This window comes from Sus scrofa, chromosome 14, assembly GCF_054392235.1.
Source record: "Sus scrofa isolate SSC_HxYL_T2T_F1_AM1 chromosome 14, Sscrofa_HxYL_maternal_Yorkshire_Landrace_v2.0, whole genome shotgun sequence".
NCBI lineage: Eukaryota > Metazoa > Chordata > Mammalia > Artiodactyla > Suidae > Sus > Sus scrofa.
This window is the reverse complement of record NC_139396.1, coordinates 134,699,742-134,713,905: the sequence shown is the minus strand read 5'-3', so window position 1 is coordinate 134,713,905 and position 14,164 is coordinate 134,699,742. Positions and strand designations below refer to the sequence as shown.

The 14,164-nt window shown below is 39.8% G+C and overlaps 1 protein-coding gene across 4 annotated transcripts in view; it reads right to left on the bottom strand.

Annotated features, from left to right (window-relative positions):
* Positions 1 to 14,164, bottom strand: part of SLF2 (SMC5-SMC6 complex localization factor 2) — a 52,534-nt gene that overhangs the window by 16,549 nt on the left and 21,821 nt on the right. For all 4 annotated transcript variants that reach the window (XM_084995164.1, XM_021072666.2, XM_021072665.2 and 1 more), the window contains exons 10-13: positions 11,959 to 12,034; positions 11,070 to 11,211; positions 3,603 to 3,705; positions 1,802 to 1,978 (exon numbers count right to left, since the gene is read on the bottom strand). In XM_084995164.1, coding sequence (XP_084851290.1) covers positions 1,802 to 1,978; positions 3,603 to 3,705; positions 11,070 to 11,211; positions 11,959 to 12,034 — 498 coding nt within the window. The remainder of the gene's footprint in view (positions 1 to 1,801; positions 1,979 to 3,602; positions 3,706 to 11,069; positions 11,212 to 11,958; positions 12,035 to 14,164) is intronic.

The following is a 14,164-nucleotide window of genomic DNA, read 5'->3' as shown; positions in this document are numbered from 1 at the left end:
CAAACTCTAACAGATCATCCACATCTCCTCATGACCTAACGGAAGCATTATTACAAAAAAAGCACTCATTTTTAGAAACAGCATGGAGTACACAGACTCAGTTTTATCTTGACTTCTGTACCAGACTGAATAGATACCTTTATCAGAATTTCATTTGGCTGTCATGTTTTATGCTACATCATCTCTCTTTCTCTGTCTTTTTAGGGCTGCACTTGCGGCATATGGAGTTTCCCAGGACAGAGATGGAATCGGAGCTACAGCCACTGCCTACGCCACAGCCACAGTAATGGCATATCAGAACCGCAACTTTGACCAAGACCACAGCTCACGGCAATGCCAGGTCCTTAACCCACTGAAGAAGGCCAGGGATGGAACCTGTGTCCTCATGGATACTAGTCAGATTCCTTTCTGCTGAGCTATGATGAGAACTCCTTTATCATCTCTGTATCTATATTTAAACAATCCTTGGAAGAATAAAGTAATCTAAATAGGTTCCAAAGGTATAAAACAAGAGCTGCATAAGATAATACATATTCATGATCTTGGATTTCTTGAATTTCAGGAATTCTCAACCATTCTGGTATTTAAAATCTAACAGAATTTCTTCAAAATAATCCCTGAGCAGGGAAAGGAAGTATGAGATAAGGGTAACAGATGAGATAATTGGTAATTGTTGGAGCTGGGTGGTAAGTACTGAATAGTTCATTAAACCCTTTTACTTTTTTTTTTTTTGTCTTTTTAGGACCACACCTGCAGCATATGGAGGTTCCCAGGCTAGGGGTCTAATCAAAGCTGCCGGCCTATGCCACAGCCATAGCAATGCCAGATCCAAGCTGCATCTGCGACCTACACCACAGCTCACGGCAACACCGGATCCTCAACCCACTGAGGGAGGCCAGGGATCAAAACCACAACCTCATGGTTCCTAGTCAGATTCGCTTCCACTGAGCCACCATGGGAATGCCAACCCTTTTACTTTTGCATGTTTGACATTTTCCATCAAAAAAGGTTGAAAAATATAAAGAAAAAAAATTAGGCACAATGGGATCAGTGGCATCTCTGCAGTGCTGGGATACATGTTTGACCCCTGGCCCAGCACAGTGGGTTAAGGATCCAGCATTGCTGCAACTGAGGTGTAGGTTGCAACTGTAGCTTATATCTGATTCCTAGCCTTCTCAAGAACTCCATATGCTGTGAGGTGGCCAAAAGAGAAAAAAACAAACAAAACAAAAAACAAAAAAAAACTAACAAAAATTATGCATGTTTACCCTCAATGGCTATAGAAGCCCAACTCAAATTCTTCTATGTGTGACTCACTCTATCATTTCATTTAGGTCTCTGTTCAAAGGTCACTATAGAAAGGCTCTAACTGCCTCATATGAAATAGCAGAGCATCCCTGCCTTGTCCTGCTTTATTGTAATTTGTAGCACTTATTACAACTTAACATGATATTATAATTTACACTGTTTATAACCTTACCCTTTGAATTAGAATAAAAGTGCTGGGAGGCAAAGGCTTTGTCTTTTCACAGCTGAATCTCTAGTACCTGCATTAATGCTTGGCCCACAGAAAATCCTCAATAAACACAGCACATTTTTTGTTGAGTGAATAGCTGCATATTTAGAAAAGATTCAGTTTCACGAATTTAAATATATTTCCAGCAAAGAGTTCCTGCCTCAGTTTATTTTTCATCTGTTGAAAATCTTAACTGAACTCAGAAACTTCCAATTCTACACGTACTATGAAAGTCAAATTACGATGCTATACAAAAAACAATACTAAAGTTATAAGTAATGTTACCTTTGTGTTCCAATCTCTGATGTTTTTCATCAAGTTTATCAGGAGGCTTTGAAAGTCCACTAGAGGAATCTGTTTCAGTTGTTTCTCCAAACTCATTTTAAACAACATTAAAATCAGTAACATTATTTCACGATCCTGGTAACCTTCTGGATGTATAGACGTACATAAGCCTAGAAACTATGACACACATCAGAGACAAAACAACTTAAGGAAATATATTTTGCTTGAAAAGTTCGTTACAAAAACTTTTGGACAAAAAAAATGAAAGAAAACTATATAGAAATTGAAATATCAATTGTCTAGGGAAAAGGTAAGAAACACGCATGTTAGTAATTGATAAATATTTCTCCTTTTTTTTTGGTCTTTTTAGGGCCACGCCCCCAGCACGTGGAAGTTCCCAGGCTACAGGTCAAATCAGAGCTGCAGCTGCTGGGCTACACCACAGCAATGCTGGATCGGAGCTGCATCTTCGAGCTACACCACAGCTCATGGCAACGCTGTATCCTTAACCCACTGAGTGAGGCCAGAGATTAAACCCAAGTCCTCATGGATAGTAGTTGGGTTCGTTAACTGCTGAGCCACAATGGGAACTCCTGATAAGTATTTCTCTATTTTTCATTTTCAAGATTTCCTTCCTTCCTCCCTCCCTTCCTTTTTTGGTCTTTTTCGGGCCCTACCCACAGCATATGGAGGTTTCTAGACTAGAGGTCAAATTGGAGCTGTAGCTGCCAGCCTACACCACAGCCACAGCAATGCAAAATCCAAGCCACACCTGTGACCTACACCAGAGCTCACGGCAACGCCGGATCCTTAACCCACTGAGTGAGGCCAGGGATTGAACCTGCATCCTCACAGATACTAGTCAGGTTTGTTAACTGCTGAGCCACAATGGGAACTTCTCAAGATTTTCTTTATAGTTCAGTATCACTGATTTGATTCAGACACTAAAAATGTTTCAACATTGTTATTAATTCTTGGTCACTAAGTTAATATTGTAAATAACAATCATTTTCCTCATAAATTCTAATTCTAAAAAATTACTTGTTTCAAAAATGTTAGTGTTGAAAATCTTCTTGATAAAGGTATTTCTAGAACCATTTTCTGGGGGGCTTTTTTTTTTTTTTAGGGCCGAACTCTCGGAATATGGAAGTTCCCCTGGTAGGGGTCCGATTGGAGCTGCAGTTGCCAGCCTATGCCACAGCCACAGCAACTTAGGATGCCCAACTTACTGAGTGAAGCCAGGGACTGAACCTGCATCCTCATGGATACTTGTCAGATTCATTTCCACTGCACCATGACAGGAACTCTCCTAGAACTATTTTAATTGCATAACTCTGTTTTAAAGTTCCCCTGGAGTTCCTGTCTTGGCGCAGTGGAAGTGAATCCGACTAGGAACTATGAGGTTGTGGGTTCGATCCCTGGCCTTGCTCAGTGGGTTAAAGATCCAGCGTTGCCATGAGCTGTGGTGTAGGTTGCAGACACAGCTTGGATCTGGTGTCACTGTGGCTTTGGCGTAGGCTGGAGGCTACAGCTCTGATTAGACCCCTAGCCTGGGAACCTCCATATGCTGCGGATGTGGCCCTAAAAAGATAGAAGACAAAAAAAAAAAAAAAAAAAAAAAAAAAAAAAAGTTCCCCTTCCCTCCCAATATTAATACAAAAAATATAAAGATTATTGCTAAAAAATTTCAGAGACTAGATAGCCTGTGATAAAACACTAGTAATTTTTCTTTAAAACCATTAAGCAAAAACCAAATGGTTCCAGCTCTGTGCTAAAGATATTCCAAAGAATTTTTTCCTACCTTAACCACATTTAAAATGTTGGTTTCAGGAAGAGATGAAAAAATTGGCTCATAAGATGACTCTTCACTTCCTTTCACTGCCAATGTCATCTGTGTTTCAGAACTATGGAAAAGTGAATAAAGCAATATAAAATTAGGCACAAAATTCTAAGAAATATTTAACAAACAATAAGTTTTATTGATGTTTAATTTGCATGCAATAAAAAGAACATACTCATTTAAAATTTTGATAAACACATATACTAGTGTAACCATTATCCAAATCAAGAATTAGAATCTTTTTTTGGCTGTACCTGTGGCATGTGGAAGTTCCCAGGGCCAGGGATTAAACCCGCACCATAGCAGTGACAACAGGCGATCCTTAACCCACTGAGCCACTAGAGAACTTCGGGAAATAGAACATTTCTATTACTCCCCAAAGTCCATTCATGTCAGGTCTGAGTCAATCCACTATCTCCCACTCCAGGTAAATCTGATTTCTATCTTTATGCATTAATTTTCCTTTGAACAGCTATTTTTTATAAGGCACTCTCCCTGTTGCTCTTCATGTCAGAGAGCTAGCAACATAGAAGGTGGCTCTGATTACAAAGAACTCATGATATTTAAAAGTCTCATGAGTGGCCTAAAGAAACTGCCACAGCAATATAAACAATTCCAAGCACCCCAATTTTGGTAGAGGAATTCAGTGAAGGTTCATGGAAGAGGAGGCATGAAATTGGCTTTCAAAAGAAAAATATTTTATTTGGTTTTTCGAATAAATAACACCTTTCTATGTAAAAAATATTAAAAGATAGTAAGGCACAACATGCTGTAGAGAATTGTCTTCCCAGTCTAGGCCTTCAGCCATTCATTTCCCCTCCGCACAATCACTGTCAGTTTTAGTCCTTCCTCCCACAGGCATTATATATATACATAATGAATATATAGTCTTACCGCTCCCCACCTCTTCTTTCTATGGCTGCACCTGCGGCCTACACCACAGCCACAGCAATACCAGATCCGAGCCACACGTGCCACCTACACCACATCCTTAACTCACTGAGCGAGGCCAGGGATTGAACCTGAATCCTCAAAGAGACAACACTGGGTCCTTAACCCACTGAGCCACAATGGGAATTCCACTCTCTTCACTGCTTTAATACCAATGGTAGCATATTATACGCTCTGCTGTGCACCTCATTTTTTTGGGGCAGTGCCCTCAGCATGCAGAAGTTCCTAGGCCAGGGATCAAACCCGTGTCAAGGCAGTGACCCAAACTACAGCAGTGAAAATGTCATATCCTTAGCCACTAGGCCACCAGAGAACTCTACACCTCTCTTCTTTCACTTACTGTATCTTGGAGATACTCCCTTAACTATATGTGAAGAACCTGCACTTCCCCAATAACCTGAACCACTGCTCTTGGATTCTTAACCCATTGCACCGCAACAGGAACTCCAGTGTTGGTGGTTTTGATGATTACTGTTAATGTACCATTCCCCTACAGATGGACTGTCTTATAAACAGCGCTTCAACAAGTGAGATAGATAACATTTTGGTGAGTACACACCTGAGGATGGAGGTGAGGGTCTAGCATGAGAAAGATCCAGTGCAACAAATGGCTAATGTGGAAGAACAGCAAGTGGATCAATTTGGTTATAACAAAAAAAAGGAGAGAAGTTCCTGTCATGGCTCAGAGGTAATGAACCCAACTAGGATTCATGAGGATTCGGGCTAGACCCCTGGCCTCGTTCAACGGATTAAGAGACCTGGCGTTGCCATGAGCTGGGATGTAGGTTGCCTACATGGCTCAGACCCTGAGTTGCTATGGCTGTGGTATAGGCCTGCAACTGCAGCTCCGATCTGACCCCTAGCTTTGGGTCAAACCTCCATATAGCACAGGTGCGGCCCTAAAAAGACAAAAAAAAAAAAAAAAAAAAAAAAAAAAGGGTGAACAAAATATAAAACAGGTCAGAGTCAAATTTCAGAGTCTTAAATAAAAGCGTAAAGGTTTAATAGTGGAGAAAGAAGCATTCTTTGGAGGCGGAAAGCCTCCAGGAGAAGGAGATTTTTGCCAGGCTAGGCATGAAACAATGATGTGAATTATATGGACACTGGGAATGAAACAGAAAGAAGAGCTGTGAGGTAGGTAGAGGAAGAGGAACACACGATGTGATAATTGATGGGATATAGAATAGAAAGAGGTTACGACTAAGTCTATATATCTCGCAGAATAATGGTAAAGAAAAGAACTGTACTAGTATCCTTTAGTATCTTATTTTAAATATTCTTCACTCTAAATCTATTTGGATAGAAATTATGAATATGCATATATACCAGCAAAAACAGATAAGCTGCATGTGAGTTCTAGTGGGAAGACAGTGAGTTGTGGTCATACCTCAACAGGATTCAGTTTCGTGCTTATGTTGTTTAAACAGGTATTTCATTATGTTTCACTCATTCCTTCACCAGCTCACTCTTGCTTACCTGTGTTCTTCTTTGCCCATCACTATAGAGCAATGTTGACTTACAGGCACCACCTCCCTGCTCTAGTCACCAAACCTGACTGAGGCAACTCCTCAGTTGGTAAATAACCAAACTGAACCAAACTAAAAAACTATTCTAATTATTTGCATTTTTATGTACTAATGCAATAATTATATATCTTTATTTCACTATTTCCACTACAGAACCTGCTTACTACAGTGAAGAATGAAAAATTCAAATGTGTTGCATACAACATACAGAATCACCACACACTATTCAGTTCATTAAATGTTAAATAATAAAATAGTGTTTTAACTTCCTAAACACAAGTGTTTGAGTAATTTGGTCCTACCTAGGGGAAAAGCTTGGTGTTTTTGGTTGGCCTAGGAAAGCATTATTTTTTTCTATTCAGAGTGATGGAATACAATGTTCATGTGAAAACTTGCTATCCAGATTGTATTTTCAGATATAGATTATAATTTAGCAAAAAAGAGGGACTCTGTATGGGGTAGAAAGAGATGGAGAGGTGAAGAGTTTGGTTCTGGATATACCAAGTAACAAAAATTTGCATTTATTATTATTATTATTATTTTGGTCTTTTTGTCTTTTTAGGGCCACACCTGTGGCACATGGAGGTTCCCAGGCTAGGGGTCTGATTGCAGCCTTAGCCTATACCACAGCCACAGCAACCTGGGAGCTGAGCCACGCTTGAGACCTACATGACTGCTCACGGCAATACCAGATCCTTAACCCACTGAGTGAGGCCAGGGATCGAACCTGCGTCCTCATGGATGCTAATAGGGTTCTTTAACTGCTGAGCCAGGATGGGAACTCCCCCAAAACTTGCATTTTTTAAAAAGTGAAGAAGAATTATATTCTCATGAAGTTTAAAAACTGTTTCAATCTGCATTTCTGTGATCAGTCTATTTCCTTTGTCAATTTTTCTAATAGGTTATGTATCTTTTTCTTTTTCTGTCATTTTTTTTTTTTGCTATTTCTAGGGCGCTTCTATGGCATATGGAGGTTCCCAGGCTAGGGGTCTAATTGGCGCTATAGCTGCTGGCCTACACCAGAGCCACAGCAACACTGGATCCGAGCCGTGTCTGTAACCTACACCACAGCTCAAGCAATGCCGGATCCTTAACCCACTGAGCAAGGCCAGGGATCGAACCTGCAACCTCATGGTTCCTAGTCAGATTCGTTAACCACTGAGCCATGACAGGAACGCCCTCTTTTTCTTATTAATTTGGAATTAAGTCTTATTGTTGCAGCTGCTACATAGGTCAGAGCTGTGGCTCGGATTCAGTCCATGGTCCTGGAACTTTCATATGCCACGGATGTGGCCATTAAGAAAAAGAAATTAAGTCTTTGTCTCTGACCAGAATTCTATTCATATATAGCTAACCCTTGAACAACGCAAGGGGTAGGGGCACCCACCCACTGCAAAGTAGGTCTAGTCAGCCCTCCACACATGTGGTTCCTCCATATCTGCAGATTCAATCAACGGAGATATACTGTAGTACAGCAGACCCTTGAACAACCTGGGTTTGAACTGTGCAGGTCCATTTACACATAAATGTTATTTATTTATTTATTTATTTGGGCTGTGCCATGGCATAGAGAAGTTCCCAAGCTAGGGGTGGAACTGGAGTTGCAGCTGCCAGCCTATGCCACAGCCACAGCAGATCCAAGCCATGTCTGCAATCTACAGCACAGCTCATGGCAACACTAGATCCCTAACCCGCTGAGCAGGGCCAGGGAGTGAACCCACGTCCTCATAGATACTAGCCACGTTTTTTTTTTCTTTTTCTTTTTAGGGCCACATCTGCAGCATATGGAAGTTCCCAGGCTAAGGGTTCAATCTGAGCTACAGCTGCCAGATCCCTAGCTGCGTCTGCAACCTATACCATAGCTCACACCAACACAGGATCCTTAATCCACTGAGTGAGGCCAGGGATTGAACCCACACCCTCTTGGATCCTAGTCAGGTTCGTTAACTGCTGAGTCACAATGGGATCTCTTATGTGGATTTTTAAAAAAATAGTAAATATTATATTACTATGTGATATAATAGATATAATCTTTCTGCCTTGACCCCCTCTCTCCCCATTTTGAGGTTTTTCTTTTGACTTTGTTTATGGTGATTACTGTTATGGACACTTCTTTTTTTAAAAATAAAAATATGGTCAGATATGTTCATCTTTCCTTTAACGGCTTTTGCATGTTAGTTCATACATAAAATCTTCTTCATCTCGTCTATGATTATAAAATAAAAACCTGTATAAGTTCTTCTATTACTTTGCAGTTTCATCTTATACATTTAAATCTTTGCTCTATCAGCTTGAGGTATGGATACAATTGTTTTTCCCAGATAGCCGCCCAGATTTCCAAATACTAGGTAATAAAAGACATTAAACATCTAACTCTCTCCTTATTTTCTGAAATACTACCTTTAGCATTTACTAAGTATTTGTTTCTATCTTGGACTTATTTTATTCCACTGATGGAGCTTTGAATCCTTGCAGCTGTCCCACACTATTATCTGCTAAGGTCAGTTCTGCCTCTTAACTCTTCTTTCTCAAAACTTTCCTGGGTATTATTTTCTCCATATGACTTTAGAGTCACTTGTAGAGTTCCAACTTCCCACAAAAATCTGACTGGCATTTCTTATTAGGACCTCATCAAGTTCACGGTTTACCTTAGGGGGAGTGCTAATGCATTTCCTTTTTCTTTTCAAGGCCACACCTGCAGCATATTTAAGTTCCGGGACAAGAGGATAGATCAGAGCTGTGGCTGCTGGCCTATGCCACAGCCACAGCAATGGTGGATCCAAGCCGCATCCGTGACCTACATCACACCCTGTGGCAATGCCGAATCCTTAACCCACTGAATGAGGCCAGGGATCGAAACTGCATCTTCACAAGAGACCATGTCAGGTTCTTAACCTGATGAGCCACCTACGGGAACTCCTCTAATGCATTTCTTTCTTTCTTTTTTTTTTTTTTTTTGGTCTTTTTGTCTTTTGTTGTTGTTGTTGTTGTTGCTATTTCTTGGGCCGCTTCCGCGGCATATGGAGGTTCCCAGGCTAGGGGTTGAATCGGAGCTGTAGCTACCGGCCTACGCCAGAGCCACAGCAACGCGGGATCCGAGCCGCGTCTGCAACCTACACCACAGCTCACGGCAACGCCGGATCCTTAACCCACTGAGCAAGGGCAGGGACCGAACCCGCAACCTCATGGTTCCTAGTCGGATTCGTTAACCACTGCGCCACGACGGGAACTCCCTCTAATGCATTTCTGATGTTGAATTTTCCTATATGGTTGTCTTTGTGTCCCTTAATAATGTTTACATACACACACACACACCCCTGCCCCACACACCTATTTATGTTTATTCCCAGATATTTAACATATTTTTCTTACTATTGTAAATAAAGTGTATCTTTTAACTAGCTGGAGTTCATATATCTGAAGGTTACTAATTTCTTTTTATTAACATTGTGACCCTGGCATCATTACCAAATTCTCTGTTTGTCAGAGCCCTTCACTTGACTCAGGCTTCTATATATACATTAAATCACTTTTTCTACAAATAATGAATCTTTCACCAACTCACTTCCAGTCTTTGCATCTCCCCCCCCCTTGTCTAAGTACCTTGGTCAGTAGCTCCAAAATAACGGTAAATAATAATGGGCAGTCTCATTATTATTACTTTTTTTGCTTTTTAGGGCTGCACCTGTGGCATATGGAACTTCCCAGGCTAGGGGTCTAATCGGAGCTATGCCTGCCAGCCTATGCCACAGCCACAGCAACGCAGGATCCGAGCAAGGTCAGGGACCGAACCTGCAACCTCATGGTTACTAGTTGGATTCATTTCCACTAAGCCACAATGGGAACTCCAGGGCAGTCTTAAATTTTTATTTATTTATTTATTTATTATTATTATTGGTCTTTTTTGCCTTTTCTAGGGGTGCTGCCACAGCATATGGAGGTTCCCAGGCTAGGGGTCTAATTGGAGCTGTAGCTGCCGGCCTACACCAGAGCCACAGCAATGCCAGATCCTTAACCCACTGAGCAAGGCCAGGGATCAAACCCGCAACCTCATAGTTCCTAGTCAGATTTGTTAACCATTGAGCCAGGATGGGAACTCCGGGGCAGTCTTATTTTTAAAAAAAATTTTTGGGAGTGCCCGTCGTGGTGCAGTGGTTAACGAATCCAACTAGGAACCATGAGGTTGCGGGTTCGGTCCCTGCCCTTGCTCAGTGGGTTAACGATCCGGTGTTGCCGTGAGCTGTGGTGTAGGTTGCAGACGCGGCTCGGATCCCACGTTGCTGTGGCTCTGACGTAGGCCGGTGGCTACAGCTCCAATTCGACCCCTAGCCTGGGAACCTCCATATGCCGTGGGAGTGGCCCAAGAAATAGCTAAAAAGACAAAAAAAAAAAAAATTTTTTTTTTGTGGAGATCCCATTGTGGCTCAGTGGAAACACATCTGACTAGTGTCCATAGGATGCAGGTTCAATCCCTGACCTCACTCAGTAGATTAAGGATCTGGAGTTGCTGTGAGCTGTGGTGTAGGTTGCAGATGGGGCTCGGATCCTGTGTTGCTCTGGCTGTGACTGTGGCCAGCAGTCCAACTGAACCCCTAGCCCGGGAACCTCCATATGCTGTGGATGCGGCCCTAAAAAGACAAAAAAAAATTTTTTTTGAATTTAAAAATGTTTCAAAAATAAACCAATAAATAATTTTTAAAAAGTTTCCATTTTTCTCCCTGTTAAACATGATGATGGCATTTAGATTAAGACAGATGTTAAGAATGTACCTAATTCAAGATCCAGTTCAACTTTGAGAGATGAAAAAAAAATCAAGAATGGATGCTGAAAATTATCAAATGGAAATTAACCGTTGTTTATGTATATATACATATATATATAAATATACAAAAATTGTTTAAAAGGATATTTTTGGACATTTCAGAATGTTAATTTTGGAAAGAACACTTACACTAGATTGTCTTCATTAAAGTCTGGCTGAAGATTCTCCAGAGGAAACAAAAATCTAAAATCAATCCCCATATTGAAAAACACAGCAGCTATATCAGACAATGATGGGATCCAGGGCCAAATTGGAGAATCACTGAAGGTATCTAGTTAACAGAAAAAAACGTTTTATCCTAAATCCCAGGTTCACAAACTCATTTTTGCAAGAGTGAAACATACATTATTACCATGAGTTTATAGAAATGACAGCTGGTAATGATACATTAACAATTATTTAAAAATGATCAAATAGGAATTACAGATTTTCAAATAAATGTAAAGGAAATGACTTTTATGAACAAAATATCTATGAGTGATGGATAAAAGGGTGTAACTCAGGAGGAAATGACACCTTGTGAAAAGACTGGAAATAACAATGGCAAAAAAAACCACTATTGCTAATACTGAAAGATTTGACCATGTTCAGTGCCTATGAAGTCCCAAGTCTTAAAACAAGCGAAACAGGTAAATCACAATGACTGTTTCATTATAAGGGATCTCAAAGGTGAGAACACAACTATCACACTTTTGCAGTGGATACTTTCAATCTTCTCAGTGCACAATCAGTATAATACTGATGCTTACCAAAAAGCCATCAAAGTTAACTGGCTAAATAAATAAATAAACTTGCCAACTATTTCTACTTACCCAGAATAGTAAGCCATGACTTGGTAAAAATTAAGTAAGGGCTGACACTTGAAAGATCTTATACCTTTTCTCTCAATGCAACTAGAAAAAATACTCATTTTTAATTCTATATTTCTAAATATCCTAGTGTTTAACAATATGAAAGAGATCATGTACAAAGTAACTAATGATTCACACTGTTAACAACAGTCAATTTATATACTCACCATTTCTAATTGTTATTTCCATTAATGTACTCAAAATCTGCACAGAAACAATACAGTCTGTATGAACTGACATCATCTGTCAAAGAGTAAATAACAGAATATTAAGAAAGGGCAGAGACTCAAAGAGATTAACATACTCTACCCAATGTAATACATGAGTTGAAATTTTTGAACCACATCTTATAAGTCAGAGTCCTTTCCATTCTAACATGTTTTTTTTTTTAAAAAAACTTTCATTTATAACTAAATATAACATTTAAAATAGCTGTCTAGTTTATATCATGCCATGAAACCCAAAGACCATAAAGGATAAGGCTACTAAGTTGATCACATCACAGGGAAAAATCAAACCACAATCTAGTAAAAATACTTAAAACATACAAATATACCAATGTACTCTCTATTTATAATTTTTATTTTTTAAATTCTTTGGCCACATTCGTGGCACGTAGAAGTTCTTGGGCCAGGGATCAGACCTATGCCACAGCAGTGACCACGCTAGATCCTTAACCCACTGTGCCACCAGGAAACTCTAGCCAATGTAGTTTTTAAAAGTTATTCAAAATCACCAGTAATCTGGAGTTCCCCAGTGGCACAATGGGTTAAGAATGTGGCCTGGTCACTGCTTTGGTGCAAGTTTGATCCCTGGCCCAAGAACTTTCGTATGCCATGGGTACCGCCAAAACCAAACAGAAAACAAAGAAACAAACAAACAAAAACAAGTGTGAAAAACCAAACTAGTTTCAATCAGGCTTGTGTTATTTCAAAATCAACCCATGTGAAAGTCTTTGAGTTGTTAATCTCTGCCACTTGAGGGCAGCACCATTCAAAGGCATGTTGGATAAGGACAAGTTCTGGATAAACAATCTTTTTGTGGGGGGGTAATGAATTCTAAGGTGGGCAACACAGTCCTTTGAGATAAATAAATATGTAAAGATAAATACATACATATATATACACACACAGTCTACTTATCCATTGAGATTGGGTTAAATAAATCACGGGATGACACTACAAAGGAATACCACGAAGCGATTAAAAAGGAGGATGACGTATCTATACTGAGATAAAAAAACTCAAAAATTTATTTATTTATTTGGAGTCACACCCACGGCACATGGAAGTTCCTAGGTCAAAATGGACCTGCAGCTGCCGGCCTATACCACTGCTCATGGCGATGCCAGATCCCTGACCCACACTGAGTGAGGTCAGGGATAGAACTTGAAATCTCATGGATGTTAGTCGGATTTGTTTCTGCTGCACCACAATGGGAACTTCAAAAATACTCAAAAATTTTTTGTTACCTGAAAAGTTATAAAACATCACAGCACATACTCTGTTCAGATTGTCTTGTCTACTATGTTTAGTCAAAAAAATAAAATCATGAAGATGCAGGAGTTTCTGCCCATGCAGTGGGCCAAGAATGCGACTGCAGTGGCTCAGCTGTTCTGGAGGTGAGGTTCAATCACTGGCCTGGTGCAGTGGGTTAAAGAATCTGATGTTGCCACAGCTTGGGTATACAGGTCTCAGCTGCAGTTCAGATTCAACCTCTGGGAACTTCTCTCTTGGGAACTTCCATATGCCTCGGGTGTGACCATTAAAATTAACAAAACAAACCAAACGTGAAGATGTGAATGTTTTAATTACATTTTAACAAATAAATTTCAAACCACCAGTTCATAACATTAAAATGAATTCTGACATACTTTCTTAAAAAAATACTTATAAGTTGCTAAGTCTCTTCATCATGAAAAAATGGACTTGGAATTGAAAAGGAGAAATAAGACAGTATCTTACACAGAAACAGCACTTAACAAATGATTAGTTTAGTTTTCAAAGAATAAACATGAAAAGTATTAAAAACTGCTTAAATGAAGCTATGCTTATATGTCTTAGGGCATTTAAAGGCTATACTGATGGACCCACAGCAATAAGATGAAAACACAAATAAATGCAAAGTCTTTCTTGTAAGTTTAAGAAAAGATGTATTACATAATCAGAGAATCATGAAGTCCTAGTGTGACAGCAAATGAAGTTTTGAATTGTAATAAATACATGGGGCAGGGATAAATGGGTAAGAATCTTGCTGGAAACTGCTGGTAAGAAAGACTTTCTATGGAGCATATGTTCATTTATTGGGGGGAAGGGGGAACACTTTAGGAGTGATGCTGACAAGCTAAAAGTCATTCAGAAAAGTGATCAGTAA